Here is a 25,000-nt window from a genome sequence, read left to right as displayed (position 1 = left end):
TGATGGGGACCGTGCAGTAGAAGGACTCCTCTCTAAGCAAAATAAAAAAAGCGGGAGGAAGGGGCGGCAGAGGAAAGAGGAGAAGAGCAGGTAAAACAAAGGAAGGCAAAGGAATGAAGAACTGGAGCCATTACGGCGCTGCAAGGAAGTGGCTGGAAAAGGGCAACAAAAGGGTTAGAAACAGGAACGGCACTCCATCAAAGGAACAAAAGTCAAACGCATGTTCAAAAAAGAAAGAAAGAAAAGATTGCGTCCAAGGAACGAAGACCTGAAGAGCGGAGGCACGGGAATGGAGAATTAAAAGAAAAGTAGAAGAGCAGCAGGCAGAGGGGGGGGAAGAGGAGCCCGTCTGGAGCATTGTTTGGCTTTGGGAGATGAGCAGGGACTTGAAAATTTTGAAAATTTAATACAATGTTTCTGCTATGCTCTATCATACGGAAGGTCCATCACGCAATAACAGCTACGATTTTTGAATGTATTTGAAAATATCGGATCTATACAGTGGTGCCTCCAAGCTCAAGTGAACATATAAATTCATATAATTTATAATCATATAATAATCATATAATTCATATCATATTTGAGCATGTTACCGCGTAGAAGATGCACCTATGGCAAAACTGAAGAAATTTCATGTTTTGTAAGCTAAATATATGAAATATATTAACGTAACTATTCGTCAATATTATTCATAAGATCCTTAGGAAATATTCGTTCTCCTAAAATATAAAACATAAAGCGTAAGACCTGTTCTCAGAAAGCACACAAAAAAAACCACGGCAAAATTTTCAGCTTAAAGTGTCTTATTTTCGGCGTGTTTTTGCATGTTTATTTTCATTTAAAACTGAGTACTCCCTGTACGAGTACCCCCATTTGAGAAGCACTGCTATAAGGTGTAAAAAATTTACAGTGATCCCTCCTACTTCGCCGTCTCAGTACTTTGCGGGTTTTTCCAGGAAAAATATTTCAAACTAAAAATTATTTTAAAAATGCGCAAAAATGGAAAAAAAAAATCGAAAAAAAGCATAAAAAGCACATTATACAGTACTGTATTCATCAAATAACTAAGTAATAATAGTTAATAACTATGTTAAGAATTCTTCAAGCGTTCGTGACGGTTTTTATCTTATTTTGAAATGCATGCTTTTAATTTGTCGGGACGCGTTGCATTTCCATTTCCTGTTTTACGTTCTCTGTGCGTCATTCGGCTCATGACGGTGACATAGTGAACACAACGTAAGCTCATATTTATAGTTTATTATCATTTATGTTGATAACGCACGCTACTGCCTATGTTTAGTAAGCGATGAGTGTTTATTCTGTTTATTTGTTCGTTTGTGTAGAGGTTGCACTTTATAGTTTGTTGTGGCTAACCCGCTAATGTCGGCTAAAAATACAGTCAATTCATAGATTAAGTGTTTATACGTTAGTTGACTGACTTCAACATTGTTGTTGATTTATTATTCAACAGATACTACATGATACACCATACATGTGCCAAAATAAATGTGAAGTTCAACGTGATGACTTGCGTTTTATAACCAGATAACCAGTCCCGAGAACAAATTCTCAACAAACTAAGTAATTTTCGTTTTTTAATGAATATGCAATAATGTTAATAAGGATAATGTAATGTTAAATAATAGGAAAAGGAAATCAAATACACAAAAATACAAAGAAAAAGGATTGTTTATGGTTACTGCGGCTATATTGGGGCGTACATAGAAATCCAGGAACTGATACCCTACTTCGCGGATTTCAGACTTTGCGGGGGGGGGGGTCGACACCCCCCATTAACCACGAAGTAGGGGGGATCATTGTAATTTCATCTACTGTAGTTAATACGGATTGAAAAACCAGATTTAAAAATAAGCTACAAAAAAAACCATGAAACCACAAACACAATTTTACGGCGAAGAACCGGATGCGCCGCAATAAAAAATGACTGACGAGCAAATCGGAGGGAGCGATTCAGCCATAAACGCGCAATGCATTAAAAATGTAGATAGTTGTTAGGATAGTGGTGTGTTACATACTGGTTCGTCTGACTGGTTCTTCATATTAGAGAGCATGGCTACATAATTCTCATCACTGTCCTCGGAGTCAGTGCTGGAGGCGGTGCTATGCACTGACGGGGGCCGGGCGGGCATGGGGAACCTAGAGAGACTGGGCGGCATTCACAATGTTTACACACAAACAAACGCACACCATCCTACGGCGAAGGCAAAAACTACGGAGGGCCGGAAGCGCCAAAATTCAAGAAATCAACCGTTCGAAAAAAAGCGTCGTGAAATGAGGAAATGTGTCACGAATTCATTTAAAGTGTCATTGATTAAATCAGTGTTTCACGAATTCTTTCAATGTTTCGTGAAACGTTTGTTGAAGGAAACTTTCATTTGGTTATTTAATGACACATTAATTACAGGAGTGAAACATTTACTGGATTATTGATACTTTTATTGAACGACACTCTGTTTCATGCATTGGTTTATATGTGGACTTTGATGGGCGTGTCCTAACGCCTGATTCAAGCCAAGGCGGTATCCAATCAGGTTCAGGACACGCCCATCACACTTTGACGAGCGAGGTTGACGGATTAACAATGCAGCAACGTGTCATTCATTAAAAGTGTCAATAATGAAATAAATGTTTCGTTCCTTCAACAAAAGTGTCATTGATTAAATCGATCCATCAAATTAATTAAATAAGTGTCCTTAAATAATGAAATGTTTGATTCATTCAACATAAGATTGAATCAATTCATGAAACAGTTCATTAATAACATTTTTAATTCATGAATGACACGTTTTATTTTATTTAATTCTTGAAGGGTACATTTATTTATTGAATTTTGCCACTTTCGGTCCTCCATAGGGGAATGCCCCCAGGGTGCGGAGGCCTCTTCACCTACATGAACGCATGAAAAGTTAGTGGCTACTCTAGTGACATCTACAGCATTCTGTGAAAAGGATGCGTTCACACGCTTCATTTGCTCACTGCGCAAAAAAACAAACTACGCGCGCACACACACCTGCGATAGAAAAAGTTAGAGGAAAAAAATAAAATAATAAAATATAAAACCAAAAATATATAAAAAATAATAAATAAAAATCCATGACAGAGTCAAGCCGTAATACAAAGGAGGAAAAACATAATGTTTATATTTTGAAGTCTCTGTCTGAATTGTGTGAACACATCCTTAGACTAAACACCTTTATACACACGTTAAAAAAAAAAAAAAAAAGGAAGATCGTTTCATACTTACTCCCGGGCGAAGGAACGAGTAACGGGCGAGCGGACCGGCGTGCAGGGCTCCTCCCATTCGGGCAGCGGTTTGATCTCCAGTGGAGCTGGTTTTCCTGGGGGAAAAAAAAAAAAAAAAGCGGGGTTCCAGGTATAATTCCAACAAAAAGCATCACAAGGCAATGTTAGTGTTATTTGGTGTAGATTAGAAAAGCAAGACATTTTGTGCCTTGCATGGGAGTGTTGGATCGTAATTCATTACATTCAGTATGTGGACCAGTTAACCGGTTAGCAATGCCCTCCATATATATATATATACACACACACACACGAGAAATACTATATTAAATTGTGGCATTATATTACAGTTTATGGAAATAAAAAAAAAAAAAGAATTGGGGGGGGGGGGGGGGGGGGGGACCACTAGGGAGCTGAAATTTCCAGCAGATGATTAAAACATGTAAAACTTTAAAGTGCAACAATTCTGACATTTCTATGTAATTGAAGCTGAACATGAGATTTTGCGTACCAAAATAATAATTGTCCAAATTTTGGATCATATAAAACCATTATAATTACAATTTTTGAGAGGCATTTAAATAGGATTTATTACTTTGGATTTTCCTGCAATTTTTGCAGAGTTGTCTACATTTTCAGTGTAAATGTAAACCCCTTGTGGCATTATGTTACAAACGATGGAAATTCTTTTCTTTTTTTTTTTTTTTTTTACGATATCTTAAAAGAATCAGTGGGGAAAAAAAACACTGGGGAGCTGAAATTTCCTGCAGATGATCATAAGATGTAAAATTTCAAAATGCAAAGATCTACGTGCGAGATTTTGCGTACAAAAATAATCGTCCAAATTTCGGACCGTATAAAACCACTACATTTACAATTTATGAGTTGCATTTAATAGGGTTTATTACATTGGATTTTCTTGCAATTTTTGCAACATTCCATTCAGCGGCGGTCAAAATATGTCAGCAAACAGAAAATTCTTTGTCAACCTGTGTTTCACCTCAAGACAGTAGGTGGCGGTAAAGAGCAGTTAATGGGGAAGTCTTAATGTTATCGTCACTTTACGGGCGACAGAGAGCATACCATTTTTCAATTTTTTGCAGGTGTAATTAATTTAATCTACATATGTATGGTTAGAACGGATACCACCGAACAATTTGAGCGCTCGAGGGAAAATAAATAAATAAATACCTTAAAAAGCATTTACAAAATGCGGGAAAAAAATGCAATGTGTATAGTTTGCAAAGCGTGTGCACAAGAGTTACGCCGCCTGGTTAAAAACCAATGCGGGAAAATTGTTCACCATTCATTTGTGACATATAACCCAATCACCACTTATATACAGGTGTAAAAAAAAAGAAGAAAAAAAATCAATAGAGAGACAAGCCAAGAGGACTTTATGAATTCGGTACCTACCCTTGCGTCGTCCCCGCGGGAACTCCCCCACAGTTTGGGAGTCGGTTCGCTCTAAACCGACCCCCTTTGCCCTTATTACTTTCGGACTCTGACCTGATTGGCGAAAGAAGACGTAATCATTTCAAATCACATCATTGGCGACTTCCGGGCCATGCGAAAGAAAGCCGCTCGACGCCCGGCTGGCTCCCGCCATCGCCATGGCAACGCAAGAGCCATGCTCAGCCCTCCCCGCCGGGAAAAAACATGCAACACACGGCTTCCCACACAAAGACTGACATCACAGCTGTGCATGCGTGACCAACTGTGCAGAAGCGCGGCGAGACCTCGGAGGCGTGTTGCGGCAAGAAAAAAAGAGGCGTTCTCGTCTGACACACACACACACACACACACACACACACACACACGCGGCGCTCATGCAAGATTGACAGCTTGCAATGTTTTGGGTGATTAACTTGCTCAAGAAAAAAAAAAAAGGCTGCCGAAATGGTTGAGACAGACCGAGCTTTCCTTCATTTTTGCAACATATTAGGGCTGCAAAACTATGGGCAAAATAATAATCGCGATGATTTTGGTCAGTGTCGAAATCACGATTATTCATCATGTTATTCATCAACATGTCTATTTAATGCCCCTTTTTTTTTTTTTTAAACAGGCAGTATGCAAACAAAGCTTCAAGGCTTGGTACTTACAAATAATAAAAATAAAATAAGTAAACATAAATAATGATCAAAAGAAATTCACACAAAACAAGGCAAAACTTGGCATACAGCTCACTTACTTGCTGACCAATGAAAAAAATAAGCCTACTTAGAACAAATGATTCATTTTTAAAAATATGCTCTTCAATTAGCAGTGAAAAAGTAATTTTCGGTCATTTCAAACTGAATTTATTCCAATTTTTTGCCAATCGGATTGTTCAAAATGGGTCTCAAATAACAGTTGGGAAACAACGGCCCCTGGTGGTGGGATGACAAAGTACTTGATTTGACTTGTAATAAAAAAAAAAAGTGCTTGACTTTTTAAACGTTAATATGGCCAAGAATCAGCCTTATTAATCGTGGCAGCCAGCATCGTGATTGCGATTAAAATTATAATAATCTTGCAGCCCTCAGATGAATACAAGAAAAGTTTGTTTCTTTCAAAACGAGGGCCCCGGAGCTATGGACTTCAAAAAGAAATAACTTCAAATAAAATAAAATACCTGAAGCGAGATTTCGACCTGGTTTTCCCTACATCGTTTCTGTACGTCAAAATGAAAAAAAAAACAACAAAAAAAACAAACATTTCACCAAGTGGCCCCGTTCTCTTGGCCCGTAAAAATTCTGCATTTGTACGACAAATTGTCACGCTAGAAGAAAAACTCCGATGCAAAAATGGCTGACGGCACACCGGATTTTAAGGTGCATAAACTACAAGTTTTCACTTTGGGAGGATGAAAAAAACAATAATTTCACCGCCATGTAAACTCTTCCGTTTTTACCTCCGCATTTCGGTTCTGTGTTTTTAACAATCAAAATGTTTATAACGCCCCCTTTGAAATGTCAACACGCTATACGTCGATTTCATCAAAAGGGCCCGATTCGACATCGGTTTCCACGTCTGCTCCGAGCCCGACCCGACCATCCCCCGTCGCTCACCCCAGATGTCATCAAAGAGCTCCATTCACGCGCGGGAAACAAAGGGGACAGAAGGTGACCACTCAGAGTTCAGCCACCCCGTGGCACCGGGGAGGAGGGGGGGCAACAAGGCCGCCTCGGCCCCTTTTTTTGGAAACGGCCGACGGGGGCCTCAGGTTCAGGAGTCCTTTGACAAGGAACTCTCTGTGTTCGGCCGTGAGATGACGTCACGGGCGGCGTGATAAGATCAAAAGCCTGTTAGTGCGCTTGGTACTCACAGCGTTAGGAAGCCACCCGAACAGACAGGCCAATCGGTTACCAACACGCGGTTTAGCGGCGGCACATATACGCCCTTCGGCGCGCCAACCCCACGAGGACCCCGTAAACAGTAGACAGTGGTACCTTCAAGCTCCTGAAAAGTCCTCAAACGGATCAGATTATGTTTTTTGTGGTTGGTTTTTTTCTTACGTTCATACGTAGATGTCAAACTCCAGTCCTCGAGGGCCGGTATGCCGCATGTTTTGCAGTTTTCTCTCCCCAACACACCTGATTCAAATGATTAGTTCATTAACAGGAGCTAGAAAATGATCTAATCACTTGAATCAGGTGTGAATACCGGCCCTCGAGGACTGGAGTTTGGAGGTTCCGGAAAATACCGCGGCCGAAACGAAAATCCTGCCGGCACAATTGAGCAAATTCACGAGGTTTCGCCGAACCTTGAAGGTACCACCGCAACGGCGAGACGGGTTATCGAGCGCGGGTCCACCTTTGCGATCCGGTTTCAGGTTCCGGTCCACGGGCGGAGGCTGGCAGTCGCTGGGCATGGGCCTCCGGGGCGGCGTCTTGGGACTAGACCGGAAGCCCATGTGGGCGGGCGGGGGCACTTGCTTGCCCAGCGAGGAGAACTCCATGGTGCCGGGCGTCATGGGCACATAATTGGTCTCGTGAACCGGTTCCGACAGGCTGCCCGAGTGCTGGTGGGACGGGGAATTGGCGCTCATGGGGACGTAGTTCTGGTCCATCTCCTCGGTGGACTGGCTGCCCACGGGGACCATGCCTTTATTTTTCTACGAAAGAAAAGACATCCAATCAGTCATTCAGACTTCTTTTTTTTTTTTAAGTAAATATGTTGGAACGTTCCCAAAGTCTCAGCATAATGAGCAAGAAATAGTACTTTTTTTTTTTTAAATAGATGTACCGCATTTTCCGCACTATAAGGCACACCGCATTATAAGGCGCATCCTCAATTAATGACGTATTTTAAAATCTTTTCCATATATAAGGCGCACTGGATTATAAGGCGCTCCTTCAATTAATGACACATTTTAAAACTTTTTCAATCACAATATAGTAATACTCAAAGTAATAACAATAACTCTAAACTCTCAATATCTCAATGTCAATATGTCAATATGAGCAACCTTGTTCAACTGTAAACACACAAAACAAAACAGGTAAAGATTACTTTATCACTTCATTCCCCATCTACCAATCCTAATCAATATTGATCCATATATAAGGCACACCTGATTATTAGGCGCAACATCAGCTTTTTTAAAAAAGTAAGGCTTTTAGGTGCCCCTTATAGTGCGGAAAATACGGTAATGAGAATGAAGTAGCAATATTCGGGCTAGGCCACATGGCCCAAAAAATTAAATCTCGAGTTTCATCTGTCATTTTGGCCGATTGTGATTTGAATTGACGTAATAATTGCAACATATACTCATTTAAAGTTTTGATTTATTAAAAATGTGGCATATATTTATATAACGGAAATTATAAATCAACGTAAACATTCAGAGCTTGTGTCCATCTTTCTTGAATATCAAAACGCCATATTTATTAACCATTGTGAACGTAACCTATAGACAATATTCTCCCATACTCTAGGTGGCGGTAAATGGACTATGCAGCATACAAACGACACTACTCTGTAACAGAGGTGGAGAATCCTAGCAGGTTCACATGATCGTAATTCTTCCAAGCATTTTTTTTTTTTACCGGCTCCTCATTATCTCTTCCCGACGTGGTGCTCGGCAGGAGTCGTTTACAGTATTTAGGTCACGCTAGTCCTTTTCAGTCAGATCATAAAGGCGTTTGTACCGGCGAACTTCCAGAAGCAATAGTTGGTCCCGCTGTTGTGAAAAATGTCAGGCTGCAAATATAAATTTGTTGCAGAGTTTTCCCGTAAAAATAAAATACCATGTTTACTGTAAAAGCATTGAGCACGACGTGTAAAAAAAACATTTTTTTGCCCGGCTACGTCATATAAGCCGCAACTCACAAAGTAGCTGTTGAAACTTTCGTTGAAGTCGAATGAGCAGCTCTTGTCGGACGGGAAAGATCTGGGAATGTCGTAGCAGTCCTGGGAACCAAAATCTAAAAAAATATATATATTAATTACACTAATATGAGCGACAAAATGTGATCACATCCCCCGAACGTCAAAGCACAAATGAGAAGCGACCGCCTGCTTACACGGATGATTCTAGTCGCTAATTCTAAGGGATCATACAACACATAGAAAATTTATCACCACGCGGGCGAAGAGGAGGTGGAAGTGGTCAAACTATCAGAATAAAAACAACGGGAGAAAAGCCATGGCACTACAAGAGAAAAAAAAAAAAATTTTTACAACACAAAGTTGCAATTTTAGGAAAATAAAGTGTTGGTAATCATTTCTGAGGTCCAAAATCAATAGTGGAGTCTATTTTGTTTTCTTTTAGACTTCCCGTGTGAGTACCGCATTTTCCGCATTATATGGCGCACCCTCAATTAATGACACAAATTTTTTTCACATATAAGGCGCACCGGAGTATAAGGCGCACCCTCAATTAATGACATATTTTAAAACTTTTTTCATATACAAGGCGCACCGGATTATAAGAGGCTCAAGACTTGTTTTTAGAATATACGTAGGCGTACTTGGGTTAGGCTTGAGGCAATCATTTCTGATGGTTGAGGTGAGGGTAAGGGGCTAGGTTATCAATTATGTCAACGGACGTGTGTATACAAACCTTTGCGTAGGCGCGAACAGTCGACAGTTCCTATAGTGTTGCTGCGTAAAGCTTTATTCCCGGCACTTGTCGGCACACAGTAGTTTCCGTCGGTCTCAGAGGCCGAGCGAGGCACGTAGTAAGTGTCTGTGGGGGAGCGCTCGGAGGGCGGCGGCGGGACCCCGGAGGTGGGCTTGGGTGGCCTGGGAGGGGGCACCACATCCCCGCCGCCCTCCGAGGACGACAAGGTGCGCGGGACCTGGTAGGTAGAGTTGGCGCCGGGCGTGGGCGGGATGTCGTAGCTTATGGACATGTTGCGCATCTGCGTCTCCATGGACGCTTTCCGAGAGGGCGTGTTGAAAACGTACAGCTCCGACCCGTCGCCGCTGAGGTCCGGGTGGGTTGTGGGGGAAGAGGCCGATTTGGGGAGAAGCACCGTGTCCTGAAAGATGGGGAATTCAATTACCATTTAGACCGTAGGTGTCCAACTCCGGTCCTCGAGGGCCGGTGCCCTGCACGTTTTCCAACTTTCTCTCTCGAACGCACCGGATTCAAATGATTGGCTCATTAGTGAGCGCTGCAGGAGCTTGACAATGATCCCAACCACTTGAATCGGGTGTGGTTTGAGAGAGAAGGTTAAAAAACATGCCCCACGTCGACACCTATGATTAAGACGATTTTAGTAGCTTGACCTTTTGAGCTATACTTAGACCTTGATGTTAACGTTGTGATGACATGACCTTCATTTTTTTTTCTGTGAAGTGTAATATCTCACATGCTTCCTAGAAGAGCGGTTCTCAAATAGGGCTACGAGTACCCCTTGGGCTCCGACGGCTCTGAGGCGAACACGAGAGTGGAAGCCGAGGCCTCCCTCGCCGGCAAGAAAGGTCAACCTTGGTTGGTCTGAGTTACTATTGTTCAGCCCAGACCGGGCTTATCTTAGTCTTCTTTCATAGATTTCTCTGACATACCCCTGAGGGTACTTGAAGCAACTTCAGAGGCTACTCGAGATTTCAGAGAAAACAAATAATGACAATCCTTTAAAATCATTGTTGGATTAATTTCATGGTTTCAGCAAAATATACGTTCATAAAAGTGATTTTATGTTAGATTAATTCATTTTCATTTACCCGCCCACCCCCACTGGCAAACCTACCTGAGAGTAGCTGCGGGGTAGATGGTAAAGACCGTTATCACTCAGGAGGGAAGCGCCCCGCGACGGCGGGGAGTCATACAGAGACGACGCGGAGGCGGGGGCCGGGGGCCCGGCGAAGAAACCGTTCTGAGAACTGTGCTTGGCTGACGACGTGGACGACGTGGGCGTCCGGTGCGACGGGAGGTTGTCGTTCAGGTCCGTCTCGGAGGAGGTAGACTTGGAACACTCGGCGTGGGCTCTGAGAGGACAACGCAGGAGATGGACCTTTGAGACGAGGCCAATGATTGGGCTTTTACATGACACGCCCCCTCGTCATTAATGCTACGTAATAATGACGGCGCGTCTTCATATCGGTCTCGGGGGGTCATATGGAGCAAAATATAGCACCACCAGCCTACCATCACTACTAATATTCACAAGATACCACGACCACAACCTACTACAGTACTATAAGTACAATTTGTTGGAATCTACTAGTGCTACAGCCAAACACAACTTCAAACTGCTACCACAACGATTACCATTTTAAAATACAACTACTACTACAGTTAACATTTAAAGGCAATTCTCACTAAACCAACTTACTACCTTGTAAAGGCACACTAAAACTATGACTACAACTACTACTATCGCTAACTACCGCAACCTACAAAATCTGCATCAAAATAATCATTGGTCTGACAAATCACTTAGTAAGGCTGGGTAATAAATTGAAATAATTATTTTAAACCTTGTAGCATTAGGTTACAAATGATGGAAAATCCTTTGATTTTTGTTTTATTTTTTTTTTGGGGGGGGGTACAATAAAAGAATCAAAGGGGGAAAAAAAACACTCGGAGCTGAAGTTTCTAGCAGATGATGATGAAAACGTAAAAATTGTGACATTTCTTTGTGATTGCAGCTGGACGTGCAATATTTTTGTGTATAAAATATGGGACTGAATGTCTGAATTCTTGGAATTGAATGAGTTAATTTGATAACTAAGTCGCCGGGGGTGCGCGGATGACCCCAGGGAAACGGCTTGGTTTTTGTCATGTGAAGTGCAATCGGAATAAAATAAGAATTTCTTTCCTTTTTTTTCAGGCACTTTGATGCATTTGGTTTTATTTTTTCCGCTTTAGACTAAGCTGTAACCCATATAAACGCTGTAAAAAATAATGAACAGTTGGCGAAAGTTAATTCATATTGCTTTTTTTCTTTTGTAATGTTCAAAAGGATGCAGATTTAGGTATACTCGTACAATTTTTATATATTTTCTTTTTTCTATCATATCTTATATATAATAATCTTATTTTTAGTCAGCACGTCGAGTGGAGGGAAAAGTTTTCTCTTTCGTAGGAAGGGGGTCTTGGCAAGATACAATTGAGAAGCACAGCAATAGTTAGAAGTGGAATGCGCCCTATTATCATTTAAGCATGATTACATCATCAAACGTGCAACGGCAATTGGCCAATGCAGACTTCAGGAGAACGCACACGTTTTTATTCACCGAGAAATCCAAAAACTATGCGCGACCTGAAGCAGGGCGGACGCTCCGCACGGATCGGGGATTAACTAACGAAAGCCTAGCCTTGAACACAAATGAACTGTTGTTCAAAAACCATTTGCGACCGTCGGAGGTGGCTTTATTCTCAGTTTACCGATCCGGTGCGTTCATATGAGGCATAAAGTCCATCATTTAAACCGCAAGCGGCGATACGAAACCGTTTATTTGGAGCTTTGTTAATACATGCTGTTTGATGGCTGATGCCGTGATCAAATTCCTAATAATTCGGGGACATCATCATGAAATTATCTTTTTCCCCCCACGCCAAAACGCTGCTGGTTCATTTCAAAACATGCACCAAAAGGTTCTGCAAGCGAGGCCAATGCGTTTTTAGTTAGGGCTGGCTCCAACACGGCACACAGTCGAGGCACTTGCAAACTCACAGACTAGACTGCGGTGGTGGGAGAGTCCTGCTCTCGCACTCCTCCAGGAGAAAATACTCCCGCTCTCCCTCCAGAGACGGGCGAAGCGGCATCGAGCTACGCGAGGCGCGGCGGGAATGAAAAAGTGCGGAAGGACGAGGAGCAGCGCGAGGGTCTTACCTGTTGGCCTCGGGCTTTTTGCTCTCGCAGTTGACCAGCCACAAGTAATCCTGGGGCTCCTCCGTGCTGGATTGGGAGTCCAGATGCCGCACGCTGACCGGCTGGTAGGGAGGCGGCACGGCCGTCAGGCCCGCCGCCGCCGCCGCCGTGTGGGGAGGGGTGTCCACCACCGGGCCCCCGATGGCCGACTGCTGGCCTGCTTTGGCAGCTTCTTGATGAGACGGGAAAGAAGGCGGCGGACATTTTAGCGTGTGTGGAAATGATCGTCGCGTGGTTGGAGGCGACCATTGTTTTGTTTTTTTCAAGTGAACATCGCGGGTTATTCGGATAGCTAGCTAGTCCATTTTATGTTGCTAATGGAGGAAGAGCAAGAGGAACTGTAAATAAACAAAAAATATAGTCTCAATTTTCAATCACTCTAAATGGATTTTAGTTCGAGAAAAAAGACATTTGTTTAAAAGACGTAATTGATTTAAAAAAAAACTAGACAAAAATAATGAATACAGATTTCAAATCAGTTTTTATGTAAACTTGCTAGCTAGCCCATATGAATAGCTATTTTTAGCAATGAAAAGTTAATATTTTGTCTATTCGGTATTTGATTTCCATCCATACATCCATAGCATAGGCGCTTATCGGAAAACATTAATGTACAATAAAGTCTTTCAATCCCAAAGACGTATTATGTTTTTACAGAGTCCAGACATTTAATCCCAGGTACTTACTTCATTACTTTTCATTACTACCTTTTTCCCCAAAAAAATATTAGAGTAAAAGAGGGTCTGAAATTAATTAAGGTAATTATATTTAATGCCAAGCCAGAGGAGAAACGCCATTTCTTATTTTAGTTAACAACAAATTAGTTCATTGTACAGTGGATCCCGGGTTATATAAGTGGAATACTATGTTTTTTCGTCCCCTCTTGACGGCATTTTTCCAGCTTTATGGTATTAGCAACTGTCATGACCTGTGGGGTTGTCTGTGTTGGGAGATGTGGTTTTACCTCCCTCTTCAGGCGTTTTTAGGTAATTGCTTTTCATTTCTGTTTGCGTCAAACTGCATGCGCTGCAACACGTCACTGAGATGTTGGTCTGCTATTGGTCGGCGTGACGGCGTCACTAAGATGCCAACATGCTAAAGACTTGATCTCGTCTGAGTGCTTTCTAGTGCTTATTTCCAACTTGAATTGGTTAGCCATGGGTCCCAAGATTGCCGGTGGTTTTAAAGGTAGAAGAAAGAAGATGATTAGCATGGAAACAAACCTTGAGATAATTAAGAAATACGCAGAAGGCTAGGTAGGCTAGGCTAGGCTTCCCTCGCTAGGGATTATGGCCGTAAGTAGCTCGAGTCAACGTTACTCAAAGGTCAAATAAAATTTCTTATATAAATTTCATATATGTACATATATACACACACTTGTATACATATACACACACATATATATATATATACATATATATATATATATATATATATATATATATATATATATATATTATATATTTTTTTTAATGATGTTATTTAATTGTATACGTGTATATGTATAACATATGTATGTAGGTTTCTATTGCCCGCAAGACAACAATTTCACTTGAAAATCCCAACCCCTGAACGGATTAATTTCATATGGCGGAGGTCCACTGTATATCACCATATGTATGCAGATGACCGGGTCTTACTTTTTGTTTACATACCATAACGCTTTCCAATAAACGCCGATGTTGCTGATCTTGACATTAAATGTAATGCTCAGGAAAGCAACGTAGCAATATTTGGCAGCGCTGGGAACAGGAAATTAAGTTCTTCGACCTTTTATTTGTCGGTCCGGTCTCTGTATGTGTGAGGAAATTAAATACCTAGGTCATGTCATATCAGAGGGCTGGATGTATGACAAAGACGTCTATCAACAGCGCCTGCAAGATTTAGACTTTTTCCTCATTTGTTTCGGAGCTCACTCGATCCTTTGACAGTCGTCGTTGGCAGTAAATGGGGTGACGATACCAATTAAAAAGCCGATCGGATGCAGATCTAAGCGCTTAAAGTACAAAGGAGTACGTTGCCTTTTTCCCCATCTCCGACTGAGTCCTCCTACTTTTATCCACTTTCAGGATGACAACTTTTCTTGGCTGTTCAAGGTTCATCGCTTGCTCATCCGTCTCCTCTCCGTCAGTCGATGGAGGCACTGAATCACGGATGCAGTACCTGCTGATCGTGTCCACCTCCCACTCTTACTTCTCTCCCGCCGTCTTGTACCATCAGCGTGATTAAGTCGCGTTTTGGCGGCGGGCACATATACGCGCAAGAAAAGAGTGGGCCTGCACAATGGCAAGTGTGAGCAAGTGCAAAAGGGAAACGCAAGGATGTTTTTTAGTGAGGAAAAAAAAGATGTGCCAGAATACGGCGATCCCCCCTACTTTGCGGTTAATGGGGGGGTGTCAAGTAGGAGGGTATCAGTTCCTAGATTTCTATGTACGCCCTAATATAGCCGCAGTAACCATAAACAATCTTTTTTTTGTATTTTATGCATATTTTATTTCCTTTCTCCTATTATTTAACATTACATTATCCTTATTAACATTACTAATACAAATTGCTAAGTACTGAGACCGCAATATCTGAGACCGCGAAGTAGGAGGGATCACTGTATTCACCTTTTTCCCCTCTCGCACAATGGGCGCTCGCTGTCGAACAGCGATTGCGTTCTTCGTTGCGTTTTTGTGTTTTGAAGCTTGACGTATAGCATAAAACTTTTGCGTTTGTTTTGCGTTTTTCCCAAAATGAAAATCCCCTTTATGGATCAAAAAATTAGCAGGGAAATAAAAAAAAACAAAAAACGTACAGTGGGCCCCCGTGTTACGACATTAATCCGTTCCACGGTGGGGGTCATGAGACGAATTGGTTGTATGACGGGCAATCCAAACCTATGTTAAAGAGCTAATGCGTTTAGAACCGCAGGTAGAAACATAAAAATTGTAGATACATATTCAAAATAGCTACCAAAATAGTGTGCGAGGTATATATAATATACATATATACAATCAGAAAACGTCATCAATAAATAATATAGAAAGGATTTATTTACCTTTGAGTGACGCTTGTTATGCCCATATTTCCTAATAAGGGTTATCTCCACCATGGTTTCCATATAAATCATCTTCTTACTTCTCTTTTTAACATCACTAGCAATCTTGGGACCCATGCCTAACCCTTTGAACTGTAAATTAAGCAGTAAAATGCACTATAAATACGCTTTTGTAACCACTCACAAAAGAACAAAGCTTTACCGTTCAGCCATTTTGAAACGAGTGAGGCCGACCAATAGCAGACCGCCATCTCCGTGTGGAGAAGCCGACCAATAGCAGACCAGCATTGTAGTCACGCGTTGCATCGAAGCAGTCAGGCGGCAATCGTAAATAAATGTAATTACCGTATTTTCCATACTATAAGGCGCACCTAAAAGCCTTCATTTTTTTTATAAAAAAGCTGATGGTGCGCCTTATAATCCAGTGTGCCTTATGTATGGAACATATCATGTGCTGACTGCATAACGCAACTATCTAGTGGATGCATAATGCAACCCCAGCCAGTACTATGGTTTCAACTCTATGTGCGCCTTATAATCCGGTGCGCCTTATAGTGCGGAAGATACGCTACCTCAAAGCGGCAACAGATGGAAGCAAAACAACACAAATACAGCCAACCCCTAGGGTCAATTGTTTTGTTCTCATAACGGGGAACATTTCATAAAGAGGGGATAAAAGAATCAGTATTCCACATCGTAACATGAAAATTTCGTAAATCAGGGAACTTGTAACACGGGGGTCCACTGTATAACGATATTTTGACCTTGGGATTTCGGCACATTGTTACTCTGTGTGAAACGACCAAAAATTTCTACGGGTAGTACTTTTAGTCCATACCAATATGCGGTTCTCACCATCATCAGTAGGGTTGAAGCCGCAGATGTCGCAGATACAGCGAACCCACTTGTTCATCTCCTCCTCTGTGTCGGCCACCAGGTAGAAGACACGGTCGATGGTCTTGATGTCAAAGATGAAGCTGTGCTCCAAATCCTTCTTGTTAAACGTCAGCCCGGCATCCACCTGGTAGGGACGGATTTACTAGTTTGAAACAAAAACTGCGATCCTGGCCTATTTTGTGTGTTTCTGTGGCAGAGACTCGTCATGCTTTGCTATCTAACCACGGGTACAACTGAAATTTTCAACATCGCAACGTGGAAACGTAGAACAGCGGTCCCCAACCCCCAGTCCGTGAACCGGTCCGTGGATCAACTGGTACCGGGCCGCGTGGGCTGCACCCGAAATAATGTTTTAGAGATGATTTAGTTTAACAGTTCATACGTTTGTGCTTGATCTTAGTTTTTTTTGGCGCCGCCTCTGGCCACTGTTGATATTACATACATAGTGAGAAGGATGATGTGGTTTTTAGAGCATGATTTTCGGTCATAACAAACCGAATTTGTTCACATTTCGGATTCTTCAAACGGGTCCCAGTTGACAGCTAGCACTGTATATATTAGGAATCAGGTGAGAAACTCAACGCTATTTCACACTGGTACCTACTATATTAGGGTGAGAAAAGCAGAAGCTTGTGTCATGTGGGAAACATTGATTAAAATTCGATTAATTGTGCAGTCCTACCCCCCCTCATAACCATATTCTTTAAAACTCATGCTCACCCTTCACATAATCACCCACTCTTGTAAAACACGCCCACTTCTAGCACTTCTACGCTACAATGGATTTTTCTAACTGAAAAAAAGGACAAGTGCATGCATCTGAAAGGGAAACGTACCTGCTCGCACAAGTTGAGGTCAATCACGCGGATGGGCTTCTTGGTGTGGTCATTCTTGTAGTACTCCAGCACATCTGGGTCACCGGTCAAACGGCCACTGCGAAGCATAAACCACCGCTTCTTCCATGCCTAAAAAATAACACCCAAAACTTAGAGGGAGGAAAAATATCAAGGTAAACATCAAGGTAAACCTGCAATAGAGACATACACACACACATACAAATAAATGAAACTAGAGCATGTTGTTGTTTTTGTGTGAAGAGCGGGGACTGTTTCTCATTTTCTGCCCTCTCTTACATTGCATGGCAATTTTAGGTCAAGTTACCCAGTCGGGATGCAAAGGGAACATGAAGCTAAGGTTACAGCAAGACAGAGCAGCAAGTAGCCCAGGGAATGGAGATGACTTTGTCCCATCAAAACAACTTCAACTGTAACTGGTGCACTTTAAAAAGCTTTATAGAAATCACTTCCTGCATATACAGTATATGCAGGAAGTATAAATAACTACAGTCATCCCTCCTACTTCGTGGTCTCAGCTATCACGGTCTCAGTACTTGGTGGGTTTTTCCAGGAAAAATTAAAAACATTTCAAAATAAAAAATAATTTAAAAAAATGTGCAAAAATTGAAAAAAGCAAAAAAGTACATTATACAGTACTGTATTCATCAAATAACTAAGTAATATTAGTTAATAACTATGTTGAAAATTCTTCAAGCGTTAGAGTTCGTGACGTTTTTTTTTTAAATCTTATTTTGAAATGCATGCTTTTAATTTGTCGGGTCGCGTTGCATTTCCGTTTCCGGTTTTACGTTCTCTGTGCGTCGTTCGGCTCGTTACGACGACGTAGTGAATGAAAACGTAAGGTCATATTTATAGTTTATTATCCTTTATGTTGATAACGCACGCTACTGCCTATGTTTAGTAGGTGATGAGTGTTTATTCTGTTTATGTGTTCGTTTGTGTAGAGGTTGCACTTTATAGTTAGTAGTTGTTGCTAACCCGCTAATGTCGGCTAAAAATACAGTCAATTCATAGATTAAGTGTTTATATGTTAGTTGACTGACTTTGACATTGTTGTTGATTTATTATTCAACAGATATTACATGATACACTATACATGAGCCCAAATAAATGTGAAGTTCAACGTGATGACTTGCGTTCTCTTTCACCGGAGTCTTGGTGCAGAAAACCAGTCCTGAGAACAAATTCTCAACAAACTAAGTAATATTAATAATTTAATGAATATACAATAATGCTAATAAGGACAATGTAATGTTAAATAATAGAAGGGAAATAAAATATGCAAAAAATACAAAAAAAAAGGTTCTCCGTCAATGAGATGACGCCGTTTATCAACCAATTCCAACTGTCAAGTGTCTGTTTCCAAATAACGGACAGATACAGTAAGGAGAGAGAGTGCTGGCACATTTGCATGCCGGTGGTTAGCTGGAAACGCTCGTCCATCTGTGGGCTTTCACACTGTTTTTCCAAACGCACATTGATTTTCTCGCGCGGATTCATAGCCCCTGAAACACAAACTAAGTGACCACCGGGATTGATTCTTACTAATGCCCGAAATGTCTCGGATGTATTGCGAAACGGAAGTCATCTGATGGGTTTTCCAACCACTCGGTGTTTGAGATGGGGCCGTGGCGGTAAATAGCGTGGCAGAGTCTGAAACGCAACAAATCCAACGGCGGTACATAAACAACATCGAAGCGGCCATCCAACATGTTGCGTTCTCTCTATTTCGGCGCTACTGTTGAGTTCAAGTAAACGAAAGACCTGTTATACATTATTTTATTAAATTTAGACATATATATATATATATGTTTGAACTCTTTTTGAGCACAGCCATTGATTCACATCTTTTCAGTTCTATTTGATAGTTGTTCCATAAGTTGACACGTCGAACAATACATACATTTGCTTGCTGATGGCTAGCAAAACAAAACAAAACATAAAAAAAGAAAAAAACCCCCACACACACTCAGACAAGGCGCACTGGACTATAAGCCACAGGGCTCAAAACATGCGGAAAAAGTCGCGGTTTATAGGCCGAAAATGAGGGTTTTCAGATCAATACAATTCTTTTTTTTTTATTTTATTCACACAAGTAAGTTCGTCCATTTGGTCAGCAGTAACAGCGAGCTAAACAGATAGTTTCTAATCCTGAGAGAATCGAACAGATTCCGATTCAGCACATTTGCAACCCAGTTCCCTGCAACCCTGTTACAGTGATTAAATATACTAATAATGAATGGGATCGTGGAAAAAAACTTCGCATTGATCTGTAAGCTGAACTAATCCATGCTATGATAGTCGGTTACCTATTATGGAGCATCAGAAAAGTCAAGCTTAACAGGAATTTTGAAGACCCTCCAATTCTGGAATGCCACTTTTTAATGTTGCGCTCTGAGAAGGAAACCACCTACACTCACTCCAAACAACATGAGGGCACGCTGCTGGAACAAGTAAGCGCCCCGTCTCGACATACCTCATGCGGGGATTCCGTAAGGAAAATGAAATCACTCCCAGTCCCGCTTTTAGTTCCATCTTTGCGAGTGAATCCCAATAACAAGCCATTTTCATTTCAGCTGGGAGCTTGCCTTAAGTTGGGAATGGGACAGCAATGCTGGACCAAGGATGGGGACTGCCAACCAACACCCCCCAGCCCATCTTGGCCCCAAAACCTTCTTTGCCCTTTTCCTCCTAGTCTCCTGATAGGATGATAAACAGGAAGACATCATCCCCTGATTCCACCCAGTTCTACAGCCCGAGGGGTGCTAAACAGAAGGGGTATTGAGGGTCTGAGGTTAGGAAGGGTCAGAGGGAGATGCCAACTGAGTTGAGTCACATTATTAATGAGAAGGGGGGGGCTCGTGATTCAACGGGTTTGAGACATTTTGCGGTGGAGCTGCTCAGAAGCGGACATCCTGAAAATTTGTATCCAGAATTTTGGACGCTAGCTAAACTCTGCAAAGTTGAAGTTCAAATTCTCTAGGGGAGACAGCGCTTTAATACAGTATATATATATATATATATATATATATATATATATATATATATATATATATATATATATATATATATATATATATATATAAAACCATGCCATCATTATTAATAAATATTTTTCCACAAGAAATCAATCAATACAAAGTGCCCCACCTGTTCTAAAAAAAAAAAAAATACACAAAATAAAATTATAATAATAATTATATTAGAAAAATATTAAAAATAAAGCGTCCTGTTTTGGGGGTGCAGTAGAGATATGTTCCCAAAAATAAATCACTAACTTAATTATGAATAAATATTTGTCCACAGAAAATAATTAATATAAAGCTGTCCTTAAAAAAAATAACTATAAATAACGGAAAAATATTCGACATAAAGCATCCTGTTTTGGGATTACAGTCGAGATCTCGTCACAAAAATAAATCATAAAGTTAACTACGTATAAAGATGTGTCCCCGCAAAAAATAAGCTCAAAAATTTTCTTTCTGTTCTCAAAAAGAATCAATTATAAAAAAAAAAAAAAAAAAAAGATTTGTCTACAAAAAACTACTAAACTTGAAGTGTCCTCTTTTGGCATCATAGCAGACGCGCGTTGTCAAAAACAAATAATTAACTTGACAGGTAACGAGAGGAGTCACATGACAAGTAATTATTTTTCAAGGATTTTTGCATGTTTGTTTGTTTTATTTAAAATCTCGAGTGCAGTTCCTTCAACTACCCCCATTTGAGGACCACTGCTCTAATGCAACCTGGTCTTCACGTCTGCAGATTGGAAGCCTTTGACGATTCAAAATTTCCTTTTAATAACTATTTCTCATGACACCACGGCACAGAAGCGGCACAGCGAAAGTTGAATCGGCAATTTCCCGCGATCGGAGGTAGTACCCAAATCAATCGGCAAATTTTGTGACTTTAAAGAGACGGAGCTGGGACAGTGAAGCGTGCATTTGCTTAGCTTGGCGACCCGGGGGTGCAGAACACTGAGTAACCAGACCATCTGGACTGTGGCTAAATGACCTGCACTGACTCATCCTCCATTTTGTTGGGATTAAAGAAAACAGGAGGAGGGCGAAGAGCAAAAAGGTGTGAAATAATCTAGCTTGTCGTCTTTGGTAAACTCGGCCGCCGAAACGCGATTCAAAAGAACAAAACAAATGAAAAAACAAAAGTCGCTGACTCGACTGGGAAATTTGAGAAAAAGAAAATTACGCCCTGACAGAAGGTTCACATCACATAACGCGCACGAGACAGCTGATAAAGGTCATGGAAGGGGCTGTTTGGCGCTGGGGAGTAGAGCAGCACAATTACCCTATTTTCCGCACTATAAGGCGCGCCGGATTATAAGGCGCACCCTCAATTAATGACAGGTTTTAAAACTTTTCCTTATATAAATTGCCCCGGATTATAAGGCACACCCTCAATTAATGACATGTTTTACAACTTTTTCACTCACGATATAGTAATACTCAAAGTAATAACAATAATAACTCAAATAATAACTAAACTCAATAGCATAAGAACTCAATGTCAATATGAGGTTATATATATGGTTATTATTTTGGCCATAATCGTGCAGCCCTACCTCTAATTATCCTTCTTATAAAAGACAGATAAAAATAAATAATGTATAAACACAGAAGACCAAATAACTTGTTTTTTTTACAAGTCAAATCAAACACTTTGTAATCCTACCACCAGGAGGCAATGTTTTACACGTTTGCCTGACAAAAGTGCCCGCTTTTCTCACCCTAATACCTGTATATTATTTACCAGTGTGAAATGGCGTTGAGTTTCTCACCCGGTTCCTAATACATACAGCTATCAATTGAAACCTATTTTGAAAAATTGGAATCAATTCACTTTGAAACGACCGAAAATGATATTTTGACTGCTTATTGAATACAATTTGTAAAAGTAAATAATGTGCTTGGTTCTAAGTAGGCCTTTTTTTGGTTTACACTCATCAAGTAAGTCAGCTGTGTTGCCCTGTGTGTCAAGTTTTTTGCCATGTCTTGGCGGGTGAATTTGTTTGAATTACTTTCTTTATTTTAGTTTATTATTATGTAAAAATGACATGAAATGCAGCCCTACTGGGGAGCGTTTCCATGACACAGCAATTTAACTTGACTGCAGTAAACAAGTAGGCATGGTGCCTTCAGGAGGCCCGGACTCTCAGGTCACTAGGTCTGTGCGGGAACAAAGAGCGCTCTGCAGTGGGGAGGGGGGGAGGGGCGTCACATTTGGCGCTCGTGGCCTCTTGCCGACAAAAGCTCGCCTGTACTTCCTGCCGCCATTTGGATAAATCTGTCTTTGTTTGCGCGACATGACTGGGATTCTTGCGCCGATGGCTATTTTTACATCCAGCGAGCGGCGCAGTTAACCGGCAGGCAAAAGTGCAACGGCCCCAGTGCTTTGCGTCATACCGCTAAGTCCTGCCCACACCTGTCCTCCACCCACTGGACACTGGGCGTTGCAACCGTTAATATTTCAAGAATTCTATGAATGAACATATTGGATTGAGGAGATGCAGGTCAAACCTCTCCAAATTGCACCAAGGCCCTGCTGCATGTGGCAAAAAAAAAAATAAAAAGACTCATCAACACATCTCCCACACACATACCCTAAATATGTATCACTGTCTAGATCAGCGCTTCTCAAATATTTTGTCAAGAATGAGAAAAAAAAAAAACTGCCCCCCCCCCCCCCCACTCGATGCGCTGAATATAGAAAAATTGTTGGGGGGGGGCCGCTGGTCATGATTAATAGTTATACCACAAATATGCCACTTTTCCGCACCTTCAAAGAACGGCCTATTTTAAAATGTTTTTTTTTCATACATAAGGCGCACCGCATTATAAGGTGCATAGAATAAGAACTACATTTTGTTTTTGTTTTTTTCATGTACAATTCATACCTTGAGCTCCATTCCATTTCGACCAAAAATAACGTCACGTGCTTAAGAATTACAGTAAGTAACAACCTGGTTGAGTTTGGTCATGTGACATTCACAACTTGAGCAGAGATTTGTCGCTACAAGCTACATGGACGTTTATATATATATATTTTTTTGTCTGCCAACAGCAACATCCTCTCTCTATTAAACTGAACATGCCTGCATGTTTAGTTCCAACATATTTACAGAAAATGGATGGATGGATATTTTCAACACTAACAGAATACTCTTAATTAAATAGCAGTTCAAATGCAAAATTAATACTTTTATAGCATCTTTTTTTACCTCCCTTTGATAGATTATTTTAGTGGACATAAAAACATTGCAAATAATTCATATATACAATTATTAATATATAAAATCAAGTATTCTGTGTACTGTATATTAAAAATTTACTCATCACAAATTTACCCCAAATTTAATACATTCTGTTATTCATCCATCCATTTTCTCAAGCCGCGAATCCTCGCAAGGGTCACAGGCTTGCTGGCGCTTATCTCAGCTGGCTTTGGGCAGTAGGCGGGGGGACAACCGGAACTGGTTGCCAGCCAATCGCAGGGCAGACAGCGACCAACAACCATTCACGCTAATAATAAGCACGGTTACAGCTCGCTAAATGTACGCTAAATGTAGCTAAACTAAAGCTTTCTTCTTCTTTCTTCTATTTCTTTGTCATTTCTCAAATGATGTCCAAATCCGAGTTCTGCTCCCATGTCAAGAGGAAGAATTTGAATCCCTCGTCTCTCCGAGAAAACAAGCGTTGGATTGTTGTTGAACTGTTGAAAATAAATCACACATCCCCGCATCCCATCTTCCCACACGCAGGTCAGCAAAGCAAAGGGTGAGAATCCTGCTTGTTCCAGAAGAAACCCAAGCGAGAACACGTCTATTTTTAAAGCTGTGTAATGAGCAGGCAACGGCAGAAGACGGTTTTGACTACAAATACGCCGTACTAAAGTGCTTCAGTGTACCGAATGATTTATAGATTAAACGTATTTAAGCGTGATTTGGGGATTTCACGTGGAAAATGTCAAAATCAATCATTAAAATCCAGACTTTACAGAGGTGTAAATATAGCAATGCTTTAGTGTTTTTAAGACATTTAATGGTCAAACTGAAACATTTTAAGCATGATTATAGCCTCAATTTAGGAAATAAAACATCAATCATTTAAGGATCTCCAGACTTTAAGGTCAGGGGGAAACTTATTTGTCAAGCACCTTATACTTTTTTGTTTTATTTTTCGCTTATATGGCTGCCAGGGACGGGAAATAAAAGGTTAAAAGGTGGGTTTTTTTTTATGTTGTGCATAGCTCGACGCTAGCAGATGCGAAGTCACATTTTTGTGCGTCTTTCTGCAAAGTTTTGGCCATCTACGCAAGCGGCGGCAGCAGCCGCCTGGCTTAAAGCGGCGGGTTTGGCCCCGGACCAAAAACAGCACTTGTGCTATGCGGCCTAGCATATTTCTATTGAGGTCACATTCTTGCTTTTTGCCAGAAATAAACTGGCATCTGTCGATGTGTAACGAAAAGACCGCGCACGTGCGTGCGTTTGTTTACGCGCGATATAACGGCTGAGTTACGTTAACAGCGGTCAGAATTACTACGGCGAGTCGGCGGAGGAGCGCAGAGGGTTCGCTTTCTGCACGTGAACGATGTGTGTATCCATGAGCGAAAACAAA

The 25,000-nt window shown here is 41.1% G+C and overlaps 1 protein-coding gene across 10 annotated transcripts in view; it reads right to left on the bottom strand.

The window, feature by feature from the left end:
- Positions 1–25,000, bottom strand: part of gab1 (GRB2-associated binding protein 1) — a 53,545-nt gene that overhangs the window by 5,089 nt on the left and 23,456 nt on the right. For 5 of the 10 annotated variants that reach the window (XM_088418709.1, XM_088418707.1, XM_088418708.1 and 2 more), the window contains 10 exons: positions 17,349–17,477; positions 16,471–16,636; positions 12,534–12,744; positions 10,446–10,683; positions 9,311–9,731; positions 8,578–8,672; positions 7,060–7,360; positions 4,678–4,770; positions 3,266–3,359; positions 2,037–2,166 (listed from right to left, as the gene is read on the bottom strand). In XM_088418709.1, the coding sequence (XP_088274835.1) occupies positions 2,037–2,166; positions 3,266–3,359; positions 4,678–4,770; positions 7,060–7,360; positions 8,578–8,672; positions 9,311–9,731; positions 10,446–10,683; positions 12,534–12,744; positions 16,471–16,636; positions 17,349–17,477 (1,878 nt within the window). Of the gene's footprint in view, positions 33–2,036; positions 2,167–3,265; positions 3,360–4,677; positions 4,771–7,059; positions 7,361–8,577; positions 8,673–9,310; positions 9,732–10,445; positions 10,684–12,533; positions 12,745–13,536; positions 13,795–16,470; positions 16,637–17,348; positions 17,478–25,000 lie in introns of those variants that run through there. The other 5 variants (XM_088418712.1, XM_088418710.1, XR_015866073.1 and 2 more) reach the window with 5 other exon arrangements.

Source organism: Hippichthys cyanospilos, chromosome 7 (assembly GCF_059441005.1).
Source record: "Hippichthys cyanospilos isolate Australia breed blue-spotted pipefish chromosome 7, RoL_Hcya_1.0, whole genome shotgun sequence".
Classification (NCBI taxonomy): domain Eukaryota; kingdom Metazoa; phylum Chordata; class Actinopteri; order Syngnathiformes; family Syngnathidae; genus Hippichthys; species Hippichthys cyanospilos.
This window is presented reverse-complemented; position numbering and strand designations above follow the sequence as displayed.